We start from the raw sequence: 13,290 nt of genomic DNA, 5'->3' as shown, positions 1-13,290 counted from the left end.
GTATTAAGTATGAATTGCAGCGTGCTATACCGTATCTTTTCTCCTCCAGTTCCTCCCGCAAATCTCTTATTTCTCTGGCAAGCTCAAGTAAAATGGCACCCCTCGATTTTACGCCTCCTGTTGGTGGCATTCCTCGCATTCGCTCTCGTATTAAAAATTGCATGTGCCTCTCATGATCTCCGATCGGGGGTTGTGATATCTATAAAGTTGGTAACTTGATATTGATGTATATTTGATTGACTTATAAATTACCTTGTGAAGAATAAATGGCATAAGCACGATGTAAAGCGGTGTTCTCTGGGTAACAACAAATTCTAGAAAGCTCCAAAGCTCAGGAGCAGCTTCATTACGCCGTCCCAAGTCTCGCATGACTCGCACAATACGAGGCCATTCGTTAGCCAGTCTAGGTTCGAAGCAAATGCAAAGCACACGTAGCGCTAGAAATGTGGCTTGATAGAGCGAAGTTGATATTTTGGCTGGTCTTTTTGCATCACGACTTCCAGTAAAAGTCAGCGAACCGGCCCTAATATCGGCTCCTGTGCGATTACTTTGAACACCTGATTGAGTGGTTCTTCCTGCCACGGGGCTCATTGCATTTAGAACGGCGGTGACCAGAAACGATACATCTGATTGCTTTAGCTCTCCAATATCGGAAATGCTTCTTCCACTGCACACTTTGAGGCACAGTGGCATTAACAGATGCATCATAAATCTTTCGGCCTTTTCCTGAGTTGGAAATTCCACACTTCCTCCACATATTTGCTCCAGCCCTAATGATAATGAGTCCGCAGGACTAACAACTTGAAGTGCAACTAAACGCACAACCTGAGAACAGAAAAACGGAGGTGGGCTTTTCGACATAAGTGCAGCTCCAGCACTTGATACACCTTCTAAAAAGTTTCCTGGCTCATTTACTATCAAGTTTTGAACTGTCGTGAGAAAAGCTTTCATTTCACGCCAATGGAGCACATGTGGATAACGGACAATTGCCTCGTACACCCCTTTCAAGAGCCCTGCAGCTGCTTCCCAGTCGGTATTGCGCTGTAACAAGGGGTGTTAGTAAACTCTTTTTTGTTAACCTAAATTTAACTTACTCGAATGGAAGTTTTCTTTGAAATTTTCAAAAACACCTTATCCAGTCTTCTCAGAATAGTAACCAGTGCAGGTTTCATGCCATGATCATCTGCCCACTCAGCTTTGGGAAATAGAAACTGCATGTATCGTTGTAATCCACGGCAAGCCATAGACTCCGGATCGTAGGGTGACACCTTCAGCAGGGAGTGAGCGATTTCCGCTAGACGAACGTGACATTTGACATCTAGAAGCTCAACTGGCTTTCCCTCTCCCTGTTTCCGTGCGATTTCATTCAAACGAGTAGAAGCGCGTGTTATAAATTCCCCGACCACGGACAGCAAGACATCACGAGGACGCCGAAACTCAGCACGGATAGTTTCCGAATCTTCGACGGATTCATTTATAATTTTCGTACGACCCACATCGCTAACATACTTCGAGTGTGATTCTTCATCAAAATCCAGACCCGGTGAGCAAGGTGGACCACGGGAACAGTTTCTTTGGCTGGAACCCTTGTGCTCAGGACTATTCCGGAAGGGGCCATTGTAACTCCTATGGGAATAGAATCAAGAAATAGTAAAACCAAAATAGAGCATTCGGTGAGTGTACGTACTTGGAAAGACCTTCGCAGTTGTGTACCATTGTTCTTATAGCAACCGCCAATTGTAATATAATATCACGCTCGCATTTTCCTTCCAAAGGAACGTAACTGGGGGATTGAATTTGTTGCATGTAGCATGGTAGAATAGCTTCCAAAATTATCTGTCATTAAATATTTCAATTGGATTGAGTGATTACGTAATAGATGAAACAACCTACCAACATTTGATATCCTCTAGTACTTTCTGCAGAATAAGATACCACCATGACACACAGGGTAATGCAGTCCAAAACAGTCACCATTTCATCTTCATCATGATAACAGAAATCAATAGCTTTAAGCGGTTTGGATTCCTTAACGAGTTCCGCGATATTCAGTGGATCTGGCGATGGAGTTTCTAAGCTCAGCAATAGATTGAACAAACAACTGGATTGTACTTTATGTGCCTCGCCATACGCACCGTCTTCATCAGTGTCCAATATAGCGGAAACTGATCCAAACATCTGCAGAATGAATGGTTTTCGATTTAGTAGATAGAATTGTTTGACCGCATATTCGATTGTTGTTGTGACCAGTTTGTTGGTTTGATGCAGGGAATAAACTTGCAAAAGGGTTGGCATTATCATAAAATACCCATTCGTAGAAAATATATTTTTGAAATTGAATGCTGCATTGATGAATGTAGCCGTGACATAGCGCATTATACACGAATCTTCCGAATGCAGAAGAGCAGCTCCCGAGAGTACGTTCAAAAACAACTGGATATCCGCCGAGTAGGCAAAGTTGCCAGCCATTGCTTCGAACATTCGAGCTATCAAACGCACCCACATGAATTTGTGCAGTACGTCTAGACCTAATAGTTCTTTACCGAGCTCGCCACCTTGATGTAAGTCCAAGTCAACTTCCAAGGCTTTCCGCGGAAATGACGGAAGCTTCATCAGTTCCTCGTGTAGAAACACCACTCGCTGTACCACCATATCGACATTCTTTAAAATGGCCCAAGTGAGATGAACTTTTCCGATTTCAACAAACTTTTTGTACAGCTCTTGCCTTTGCAAAGCGTTGAATGCTTCTTCGGGTTTCATCTCCAACAACCGCAGCTGTGGATATTGCGACCGTTTGAAGAAATATAAATCCCTCACATACCAGTTGGGATTCAGTATTTGGTGGGTTTTGTAATCTACCAGTTGAAACTGATTGAACTTTTTCTCATCGATTCCGAAAAAATCCAGTGACTCCGTCAAAAGCTGTGTAAATTGGGTATCTTCTTGCACCGGAAATTGGGATGGGATTCCACCTTCGTCTGAAAATGTATTGCTCTGGAAAATGGCGCTCTGCAATCCTGTACCTAATTAAATGAATTTACCTTCTGGTCCGTGAACTACGATTTTTTTGGCTGACGGAACATTTGCCGTTAACATAATAGATGCGTCACATTGCTCCTTCCGAAGAATCTGCTTCAAATCCTTGAACATGATTCCGTGCACACTGTGAACTATCATCCATAGCACCGAGAGAGCTGAACCTACCAACTTTAGATAGGATGGATAGATTAGTGAATATCATAAGAGTGTTTCATGGACAGTGTAAGGCGTTCAAAGCGAAATAGAGCACTAATGACGAAAATCAGTTTGGGGTAAGGGGTATTAAATCACAAAAAAAATCATTTATACTTTTTTATATTGGATATTTAGCGGAGTAGTAACTACAAAGATAGTTTAGCAACATGAAAAATCTGGAATTTCTTTTTTGTTTTTGAAACAATCTAGGGATCAGGAAATTTTGAATGAAATCATTTTTGTTTTAAAAACTGTCATTTTTGAGGAACCAATTTTTCTGCTCTTTAATTAGTAAATTTTTAATAGTTATCGTTTTTTTTGTCGTCTGCCACGTTTTTTTATGTTCAAATAGTATGTCTGTACGACATCATCTAATGTGTAATGTAAAAAGTTAAACGTGATATGTTGAAGGGGGTTGTTACAAAAATGGCGAAAATACATGAAAAATTCCCTATTTTGGAAAATTGAAAGATGATATCATAACTTGAACAAAGTTCTATGAAATCTAAATCAACTAAAATCAACAAAAAAGTAATGTACAGTAGTAAATTGAGAATGATATTCATGATTGGAATGATCGTTCTCACCCTTATACTACTCACTTGAATTTACCCATTTTTGATGATGACTACCTTTGGTAATTGTTTCGGTAATCATTAATGTGATGTAAATGGGAGTGTGGTGTTTTTCAAGGGAAATTGAACTTGGTGTATTTTATTTTTATGATCTTAAGATACTAAGAGACTATTAATAAAATTAGGATTTGAACTCACAACATGTTGGTTATCATGAATGCAGTTTGTGCTTCACACCATCACTATAGCATGCTAGTGTATCGTACCTGCTGGCTGCATTCGTGTGTGGAACGCACGTAGAACATAACGTATCCAATGATGTAGTTGTATAGGGCAAACGCTGCTTGTTGCGGTAACCTGGGCACGAATCTGATTAAATGTCTCAACAGCTTGAACATTTGGTCCTGATGATCCCTGGTCAGTCTCTCGAGAACGTAGCGTAAAAAGAGGGCGGAGTCCTCCACCAAACAAACCCAGATTACCTGATAAGCCGTCTCATAAACCGAGCAGCCGTCTGCGTTCACAGCGGCATCATCGAGACAGGCAACGATTTGCATTACCGAGGAACACAAGCACGAGGGGAAGACAGAGTGGGCGGCGTGCATATGAATCGCTGATCGGGCACCATCCTCTTCCTCTTCGATATGATCCTCGCCAGGGCCGTGATCGAGGCCTGGCTCGTATGCTGCCTGCTGTGTCAGTGGGATTGTTGTTATAAGGAAGCTTTGCCTTTCAGAACGTTGTTTGTCTTCCTGTTGTTGAATGGCGTGGCGGATGGCTTCAGTTTGCTGCTTTTTGCGTGTTTTTGTTGCTGTCACTAAAGATCGCTGCCAAACGGTAAAAAGTAATTTGTAAATATTTCTTGTACTCAATTGTTTCCTAAAAATTACATGTCTTTCCTGGTTGAGAGTAACTTCCATATCTTTGTTCTGCTGTCGGGGGCTCCAGGGAGGATCAACAACAGGCAAACTTTCTATGCCAATTTTAGGGGAAGGAAGAGTAAATTCTATTCCAGGTGGTGGTACCTTGAAAGACAAATGAGCTCCCTCCTCCATTCTAGGCCACACCTGAAAACGATTCTTCCAAAGCACCTGATAACGTAGCATCGCTTCAATTCGGATGTTAGGATTCTTATGCTTCAAGGCTCGTTGCATTAGCTCTGACGCCGTGGTAGGAGCCTTCACTGAAGCCAAAATAAACAGGGCTGCAGACGCAGCGGACACTTCCTGATTTGATTCGAGAAGAAGTTCCCATGCCACGGGAGTAATGTCTATAAATTGTTCTTCTGTTAAGACTGCGGCACCCTTGACAAGAGTGCAAATCGGCACGTGAAACATATCACGGACATGATTTTTCAAATATTTCAAGATCAGTGCTGGTTCCTGCATTTTTTTGTTTTCATCTATTCGTTGAGAGTATTGCGAAGTATTGGGTTCTGAGTCGTCTTGAATTATTCTGCAATGAATTTAATTTTCGATAAAGGTCATCATAACACAAGAACTGATGTTAAACCTGTCACGCTTGGTAATACTATCCTTTCGTCGCGAAGGCGACGTTAGTGAAGAGCTTTGATCGGATACTTTGCGTCCTTGCTTAGGGCGATCTCGGCGCGTATTATTCTTGCCAGAATCTGCCATGCTATTGAATGCCATCGGTAATAAGCCGAATTCCTCACCATAAATCTAAGAAAAATAAAATGTAATTGTGTTAAAAAAAGTATCTACACACGATGAACCCGGGTGTGTGCCTCCTGTGAGGATTGAACTCACGACCGCTGGTTTACGAGACCAGCGCTCTACCACTGAGCTAAAGAGGCTGACGACGAAGGGGCGTTTAGAGTGCTATATGAAACTAACTGTAGGTGCGCATGCGCCTATCTCGTATTAGTAGGTATGTGATTTAATGCCTCATTTCGAATATGTATTCAATATTTTCTCAAATGTATCGATATTGGAAAAAAAGATAATCATAACAAATAAATGCATCATTTTGCAATGTTTTTTTTATTTATGCAATTCAATTTCCAATGCAAAGACGCCTCAATATCTGTTGATCATATGGATTATAATGGAATAGTAAAGGACTTGTATACAACGAAAATGTGTTGTATGCAACATCTTTTATATGTAACGCACTATGGGCAAATGGCGTGCACAAATTGTGAATGCTGTCATACTGAATTAGTCATTTTTCAAATTGCTGTCTATATTTTTTGCATATATATTATTCTACTTGTTTAGAAATGATTGAAAATGTAATCTCACACATCTATTATAATCATTCGTTGTAACAAAGTGGAAACAAAGCAATACTATACATTATAAAGTTTGAATCCGAGAATTTTACGACGAAATTTGATTCTTTTTGCTTCTAAAATGGAAGTTGTTTTAGACATAATCGAAAAAGTATATTACAAATGACGGAAGCAATCTCAAACTGGTTCTCTCTGATTTGTCTGGATTTACTTGCTTGATATTTTGCTTATTTTAAAATAATGAAAAGTGCATGGAATGTTTAATGTATTTGCACTAAAACATGACCAGTTCATTGAGCAAACTAATTGGAATTGGAATGAACAGCAAATAAAAATATCGACAGAGTAAAAAGCAGGGGAGAATTCCTTTTGCTAGAGCGTTGAGACAAAATATGCGCTTAGAACCGCAAAATTGTTTTGTGTACTAAAATCTGTGGTCAGCCAATAATTGCAAAGTTAGCTTTTACAGTGAAATACACAGAATGAGGTAATGGTAAATTTTTCCACCAGATTAACTAGATGCTTCCTGTATCTTTTGATCTTTTCTTTAAAATTAAACATGATGGTTAATAATATTTACCTTTCGAACGGCCTTCACCAGACGAGTCGCTCCTCGCATGTGTCTCCGATAGCAATACGGATGACAGAAGTTTTGATGATCACAATAGTAGTTGAAAGAGTTTAAGAACGCCGTAACAGAACGCAACCACGGAAGATTTTTCGCTGTTTCATCGGAATCGTTGGAATCACAAGGCGATTCCGGTGGTTGATCATCACTAATGAATAAATAATTCGTCGGTCATTTATGCATTTACATAGTTCATAGTTCATAATTCCCTACCTCAAAATGCCCGGTGATTCTTCGCCGCCACTGACTTGTCCTGGTTCAGAGTTGTCACTGCGGTCGGACAAAGATGACACCTTTCGGCGGGACTGTATGGAATCTGTCCGTCGAACGGGATCTAAAAAATAAAACTCGTAAATAACCTTGTTTGCAAATGCCATAACAGCACGCATAAAAGATATTACAATCATCATTATCCTTTAAATCCTTGGCACCACGCCTCAGTTTCAAAGACCGTCGTTTGAAAGAGCCGCCAGCAGGAGTTGTGGAAGTTCCACGTCTTAAAAGGAAGTTTCTCGTAGTAGTGATGGATCGCTTTTGGGCTTCTTGGAAGAGGGGGGAGACATACAAAGTTACCCAATTATTTTACAGGATGATCAAGGTTGACAATCATGCGGTCAACAAAAATTCAATTCAATAGTTCGGTGAGGGTGTAGTACATAGTGTTTGCATAGGGAAAACATTCTAGCTGCTCTAGATGCTTTAAACTTACGTTGTACGACTTCCTCGCCTTGTATTGTTAATGTTGTGTTGCTACTACCTTCGGACTCATTGTCCGGCTCCTGGAGAACGAACGATATTTTGCGTTCAGCTTGACCAGCGATCGACTGCAAGCTTTGGGCAGAAGTTTGCGAGTGTCCCATTGAACTCAATGCCATAGACCAGCGACGATTTGTTTCACTATGAAAAACCCTATTTGCATTTATTTTGAAAAGTGCGTGTCATTTGCATCAGATCTTACCGGCACACTTTATCCCACGGAACTTGTTTTTCTTTGGTTGACAGTCTGGATATTTTCGGTAGTGTTTGGTACGTTTCTCTCAGGAAACCGGTAATTTCCATGAGCAACATACACGCCACCAACTTTAATGCCGGAGGACAGTCATTTCCGTGCGGATTCACGCTCACTAAAAAGCGAATAGTTTAAATTTGAATTTGATTGTTTACTTATGATTGACATTACTTTCATCGAGGAAATCTTCTTCTTCATCTTGCTGCAACAGTTGTTTTTGTTTGTCTAGATCCGATAAGTTGGCGGAAATTTGATCAAATGTCTTCTTTTCGTTGTTCAGCATGTCATCCAGCCTAAATCCCAATGCTTCACCCCACTAAAATATATAAAAGTTTATACAAATTGTCGAGCGATTCACAAAAAGTGAATAAACCTGATGAAACATCTTTCCTGCAGCTCGTTGCAGTATATGAATTCGGCGAACTCCGGCAGCCAGAGACGTACGATTTCCTAGCGCAGGGCCGGAAGGTCTAAATGATGGGATGTTCTGTTTCATCCAACTAGGCCACTGGCCGCGGTTACACAAATGAACAAAATGAGCGCACTCCATAAGGAGAGCAGCACGTGCAACAATTGGTGCTTGGGGTAGATCAAGCAAAGCAGCAATCAACGGTGGATCGGGAATCGATCCAGGAGCACATGTCTCCAGCAAGAAAGAAAATCTAGCCATCCCTTCACGAACTGGATTCATTGGTATTAGGCGCCGTTCCTTCAAAACAACCACCTCCGATTCACGAGGACCTTCGGCAGTATCGAAAGAACTTCGGCGACTAAAGTCTGTAAGCCATGAAAATCAGAACAGTAAAATTTTATGAATAAATATTTAGTTGAAACTTACAGCTTCCAGATACATCCTCTGTTCCACCCATCTTCTTTTTCCCTTTGCCAATTCCAAAGCGATTTAATCGGCGTTCGACGCGTCTGCGGGCCCGTTGAATCGAACGTCCAATTCCTTCGGTAGCGCGAGCACGTGCCTGAAAGTTCAGTGACCCTTTCCGCATGAAAGAAGTCGTTATCTCCGAACTACCAATTGGACCCGATTCTAAATCAATAGATTCTCTGTCTTTTGAACCTCGAAACCAGCGAACTATTCCGCTAAGTCGTCCAACAGAGTTGCGTTCGGAACTTGAAGTTGAATCCGATAGTAACGCTCTTTCGCTGTGTCTTGGCGTTAAGGTAGGTCTAGGTGGCGCACCCTTCCGGCGAATATTACTTAGCGGGCTCTGGCTAATCCGACAATGTTCCTCTAATCCTTCGGTCTCCAATAGGCTCTGTAATAACAGCGGTACAAACTGCGTATTTATGCGAGTTATTTATTTAACATCCAACATCAAAACAACATCCAGTTTACTTACGGCACATGTGGATGATGTGCTTTTTTTCTTAAATAACAGTTTTCGTTGATTCTTTTCGTCTTGTTGATATGATTGAATGTCATTTGCAGGGATATGCCTGTAAATGGATAAATTTGGTTAACCATAATCGGGATTGAACAAATTGTATGGTTTCGCACCTGATGACACGAGTTGTTTGCATATTGGGGGCTTGCTTGTGTGGTCGTGGTGTAACGGCCAGTATTCCGCTCAAGGCCACCCGCCTAAACGGTCCTCCGTGGGCACCCTTGACGTATGTCACGAGCTGGCGAACATCGCAGTATAGAGCAACATTTTCCTGCCCCTTAAGGTCCTTTAGGGCATCCACGAACCTGCTAACTAAAGTTTTGAAGACCGCCGCAATAACCTGACTCTCAGCACCTCCGCTAAGGCCGCTACCAAAGTTGGTTGCGTATCCACCCTGGCCGCCTGATATACCGCCAAAGTCAGGGGTCAACGATTTTATGGCAGATGGTCTCTTAAGGTCTGAATGTGATAGATGAAACACGTATACGTGCAAGCAACTACTTTACAAGCTTACGGGTGTTGGTGTGGAAAATTGTGAAAGTAACGTTATGCATTTTTATTTTGTGATCAATTATTCTTCATACCAATTAGTGATGGACCATAACCATTGCATACCATTATAGTTGATTAATGAAGTAAGTAATGAGAAGATATTTTGCTTTGTTAGTCATATGATTTCTGACAGGCCGGAAACCTGTAATCTATAATATTTCTCGGTTAAATCGCGATCGTAAAAATCACATATTTTAACCACAAATTTTTTTTTAAAGAATATCGTTTCACAAAAGTCGGAACATTAATAAAATACAATAAAACTGCAAATGTTCAATTTAATCATTAACTGTGTGCAGCCGAGTCATTCAAATTGGATTGTAAGCTATACACGATCTCAAATAACTTATAGAGAACATGCTTTTAGTATCATTAAAAAAATAAACCTTAACTTGGTCGTGAAATACAACTATAACAATACGTGGGCTCATGTAAAAAGTACGAAGTTGCAATAAAATTTCACCCAATAGGCATGACAAAAGTTGACCAAAAAAAAGAAAACAAATGAGTAAAATTAGGCTCAACAAAAATTGAACTGACAATAAGCAAAAATGATTCGTTACCTGAACCCTTGAATGTAAACCGGATCATCAATTTAACGAAATTGAGCTCTTGTGACTTGATTTTTTGATTTTTTGTTTTTTTTTAAAATGAGTTTCGTCATTCTTCGGTCAAACGATATCGAGGTTATTCTTATGAACACGGAAGTTCATTGATTTATGGTAGGATTTCAAATTAATTTGCGGTAAACATGATTGTTATGTCGCTTTTGAAAACTTGAAGGGTGTCTCACATTAAATTGCATTTCTCTTGAAAATTTGTGTAGAGTAGTAAATGTGTATTGTTTACATTGTATTTTTATCGCTGTCACTTTCTCCAAAATTGAAAAAAATGGTGTCACCCGAAAAGCAACGACGCGAATCAATTTTGTTCAAGCACTTGGAAAATCCTAAACTCTTTCGGCGGGACATCCGAAAAACAATTCGGAATCGTGCAGTCAATGGTAAGTCATGTGATTAAACGTTACTACGGACCTCTGTTTATCGAACGGAAGGTGAAATACGGTCAGAATGAATGTTCTATTAGTGATCAGAATCACAAACGTGTCTTGGAAGCGTTTAAGCGGAATCCCAATACTTCGGTCAGGGATGTGGCTAAAAACTGGAATCTGTCCAAGTTTTTCGTTCAGAGAGCCAATGGCCGAGAGGGACTACATACGTACAAAATGCGGAAGGCTCCAAATCGCGACGAACGGCAAAATACGGTGTGAAAGTCGCGGGCCCGGAAACTGTACACTTAGATGCTAATGAAGCCTCATTGTCTCGTAATGAATTACGGGACTTACGTCAAGATAGACTTCCGACAGCTTCCGGAGCCTGCCCAGCACAAATTTGATGTTCCGGAGGAAATAAGGAAGCATAAACTTTCAGAGTTTGCCAAGAAATACATGATTTGTCGAACGGAGTTCGGAGCAATCAGATGTTTACAGAACCTAATGAGTGTAGCTAAGAGTAGGGTGCGAGCTTACCTTTATGATATTGCAGTTGAATGAAAAAGATATGCTGAAAGCTTACTAATAGGTTATATTTTATTGTTTGAAAAATTGAGAAGGATCGCTCAACTAGGTAATTTTATACAGCGTTTTTTCTGTTATGCGATTTGATGTGGGACACCGTTTATTAAAGAATAGAAATCTCTTTTAATAAAAACAGAAATCTCTTTTAAAATAATAGGCAGAAGGATATTGTTTGCCAAAAACTGCATTTGAAAAGTGGTTGATCAATTGACAATTTGAAATTTGAGTGCTCTGTATTATATTATACTCCAATATATTTTTTCCCGAATTTGTAAGTTAAAGTAAACTCCATCACACAATATTAATCTCCATTAATATTTATCCATGTAATAACAACATATCAAATAACGATCCAATTGAACAATAGTGATAAATCTAACACCTGGAGAAGAAGGGATCATTTCCTTATGAAACACTGAATTTTATATTATTATAGTAATAACTCTTCAAGCTAAGTAATTATTAAGACTGAGACGGAACTGCAATCTGCATTAACAAAATAGTTGCAATTCGGCGATATTTTTAAAATTACCAAATTTTATTCCTCAGTAGAGTAGAATTCTATACCTAGACGCTTTCTAGACGTCGTGTTGAAATTGAAAATTCGCTTTTGGATCATATAATTAGCTACTCAGATTTATAAACAGCAGATCGAAATTTGGTTAGCAAATTTGAATCAAAACAAAATGTGTAACGAACAACATAAATATAATGGAAGTGGTCCTCACAGACATTTTTGACTGGAATTTCATATCTAAACGCATACCTTAGTAAGAAATATGGTTACTACTCCTAATAGAGAAAGTCGTGGTACAAGAGAGAATAAATGGTTTAAATTATACGCTCGAAAAACGCTTTATTGGTACGCCAGATTTCAATTACTATCATTATCAGATGTCGTGGAAGTCACTGAAATCTATTTCTCGACATTTGTGGAATGTTGCATACATTGGTCAAATGCCACAACATTTGGCAGAACACACTAATCGGAGAATGAGAATTCAGTTTTGGTGTCCTCACACGCGATTACGGAACGCCTTGATATAAACAGGCCAATGTTTGTAAGAAAGCAGACATTCTATTAACGAGGGAGAAAAACGGTGGAAAAACAATATGCAACACCCTTAAAATAAGGTGGGTGGCTTGTCAACTTCGAAAAAGAGGAAATGATGAACAAATATAAACAGGAGCATAATAATATTTGGGTATCAAACCTTGAAACAGAACGGTGAACGTTGACCTCTACAAGCGAATCATGCTGTTTACAACAAAACGAAATGATTTTTTTTACTGGTTCGGTAGTTGAAATGTCAATTTCGATTAAAAATAATCTCCAACAATATAACAAAAGTTAATTTCTCAACAGAAAATGGTTGCATAACTTGGTATGTGAATCACAATGAACCCTATGATATTTTTCTGGTAATCGAAGTGTGGTATTGTAGTAATGTTCGATGCTTGTACTTACTAAGAGGCGATAATAGGGAGCTAGGATCAACACAAAAACCAACAAAGGCATGGAAGAATTCAATCAACTCGTGCAGTTGCGTAGTCCTTATCATATTTCTCAGATAAGCCTTGGACAGCTTGGAGGCTTGCCGTAGCAGTCGTGATAGTATAGAATGACAAGCTGTGCGTAATACTTCCGCGGGTGGTACTCGATTACCTGCAAACAATATTTAACGATGAACTAAGATGCAATCCTCGGTAGAGAGGTAATTTGTGGACTTGCCATCGTTGCAACCATGTGGACAACCCAAATGTAGTAGCGCTCTTTTGACGATACCCATAGACAGTGTGTGCGCGTGTTCTCCTAACTTCAACACGCCCGAGTCTAGCAGTAACTCACATATATTTAAACCCGTTTCCAAAACCCGCAATGTGCAAATGTTGGAATCGCGTTTAAAAACGCAGTGTACTGCTAGGAGAACTATTTCATAATCGATGCTGCCCTCTTTGGTTATATAGAAACTGGATCCGGGAGCCTCGGTTTCGTCGGCTCCGCTATTATACCCTGTTGTATCGAAAAATATTATAAAGAATCGAAACAAGACATACATAA

At 39.8% G+C, this 13,290-nt stretch overlaps 1 protein-coding gene and 1 non-coding gene across 3 annotated transcripts in view; both read right to left on the bottom strand.

Annotated features, from left to right (window-relative positions):
* LOC129718770 (protein unc-80 homolog) overlaps nucleotides 1-13,290 on the bottom strand; it is a 64,286-nt gene that overhangs the window by 3,098 nt on the left and 47,898 nt on the right. The window contains exons 15-35 of one of the 2 annotated variants that reach the window (XM_055669819.1): nucleotides 12,961-13,242; nucleotides 12,697-12,894; nucleotides 9,214-9,559; nucleotides 9,056-9,152; nucleotides 8,539-8,992; nucleotides 8,074-8,477; nucleotides 7,872-8,016; nucleotides 7,650-7,815; nucleotides 7,401-7,588; nucleotides 7,093-7,233; nucleotides 6,905-7,025; nucleotides 6,644-6,839; nucleotides 5,322-5,491; nucleotides 4,700-5,264; nucleotides 4,076-4,636; nucleotides 3,042-3,207; nucleotides 1,894-2,978; nucleotides 1,688-1,836; nucleotides 1,095-1,626; nucleotides 253-1,041; nucleotides 31-199 (exon numbers count right to left, since the gene is read on the bottom strand). In XM_055669819.1, the coding sequence (XP_055525794.1) occupies nucleotides 31-199; nucleotides 253-1,041; nucleotides 1,095-1,626; nucleotides 1,688-1,836; nucleotides 1,894-2,978; nucleotides 3,042-3,207; nucleotides 4,076-4,636; nucleotides 4,700-5,264; nucleotides 5,322-5,491; nucleotides 6,644-6,839; nucleotides 6,905-7,025; nucleotides 7,093-7,233; nucleotides 7,401-7,588; nucleotides 7,650-7,815; nucleotides 7,872-8,016; nucleotides 8,074-8,477; nucleotides 8,539-8,992; nucleotides 9,056-9,152; nucleotides 9,214-9,559; nucleotides 12,697-12,894; nucleotides 12,961-13,242 (6,924 nt within the window). The remainder of the gene's footprint in view (nucleotides 1-30; nucleotides 200-252; nucleotides 1,042-1,094; nucleotides 1,627-1,687; nucleotides 1,837-1,893; nucleotides 2,979-3,041; nucleotides 3,208-4,075; nucleotides 4,637-4,699; nucleotides 5,265-5,321; nucleotides 5,492-6,643; nucleotides 6,840-6,904; nucleotides 7,026-7,092; nucleotides 7,234-7,400; nucleotides 7,589-7,649; nucleotides 7,816-7,871; nucleotides 8,017-8,073; nucleotides 8,478-8,538; nucleotides 8,993-9,055; nucleotides 9,153-9,213; nucleotides 9,560-12,696; nucleotides 12,895-12,960; nucleotides 13,243-13,290) is intronic. The other variant, XM_055669820.1, reaches the window with a different exon arrangement.
* On the bottom strand, nucleotides 5,554-5,625 carry Trnat-cgu (transfer RNA threonine (anticodon CGU)). Its single transcript has one exon. It is a non-coding gene; the product is annotated as a tRNA-Thr (tRNA).

Source organism: Wyeomyia smithii, chromosome 1 (genome assembly GCF_029784165.1).
Source record: "Wyeomyia smithii strain HCP4-BCI-WySm-NY-G18 chromosome 1, ASM2978416v1, whole genome shotgun sequence".
Taxonomy (NCBI): domain Eukaryota; kingdom Metazoa; phylum Arthropoda; class Insecta; order Diptera; family Culicidae; genus Wyeomyia; species Wyeomyia smithii.
Note: the sequence above shows the minus strand (reverse complement) of the source record. Positions and strands in the feature narration are given on the sequence as shown.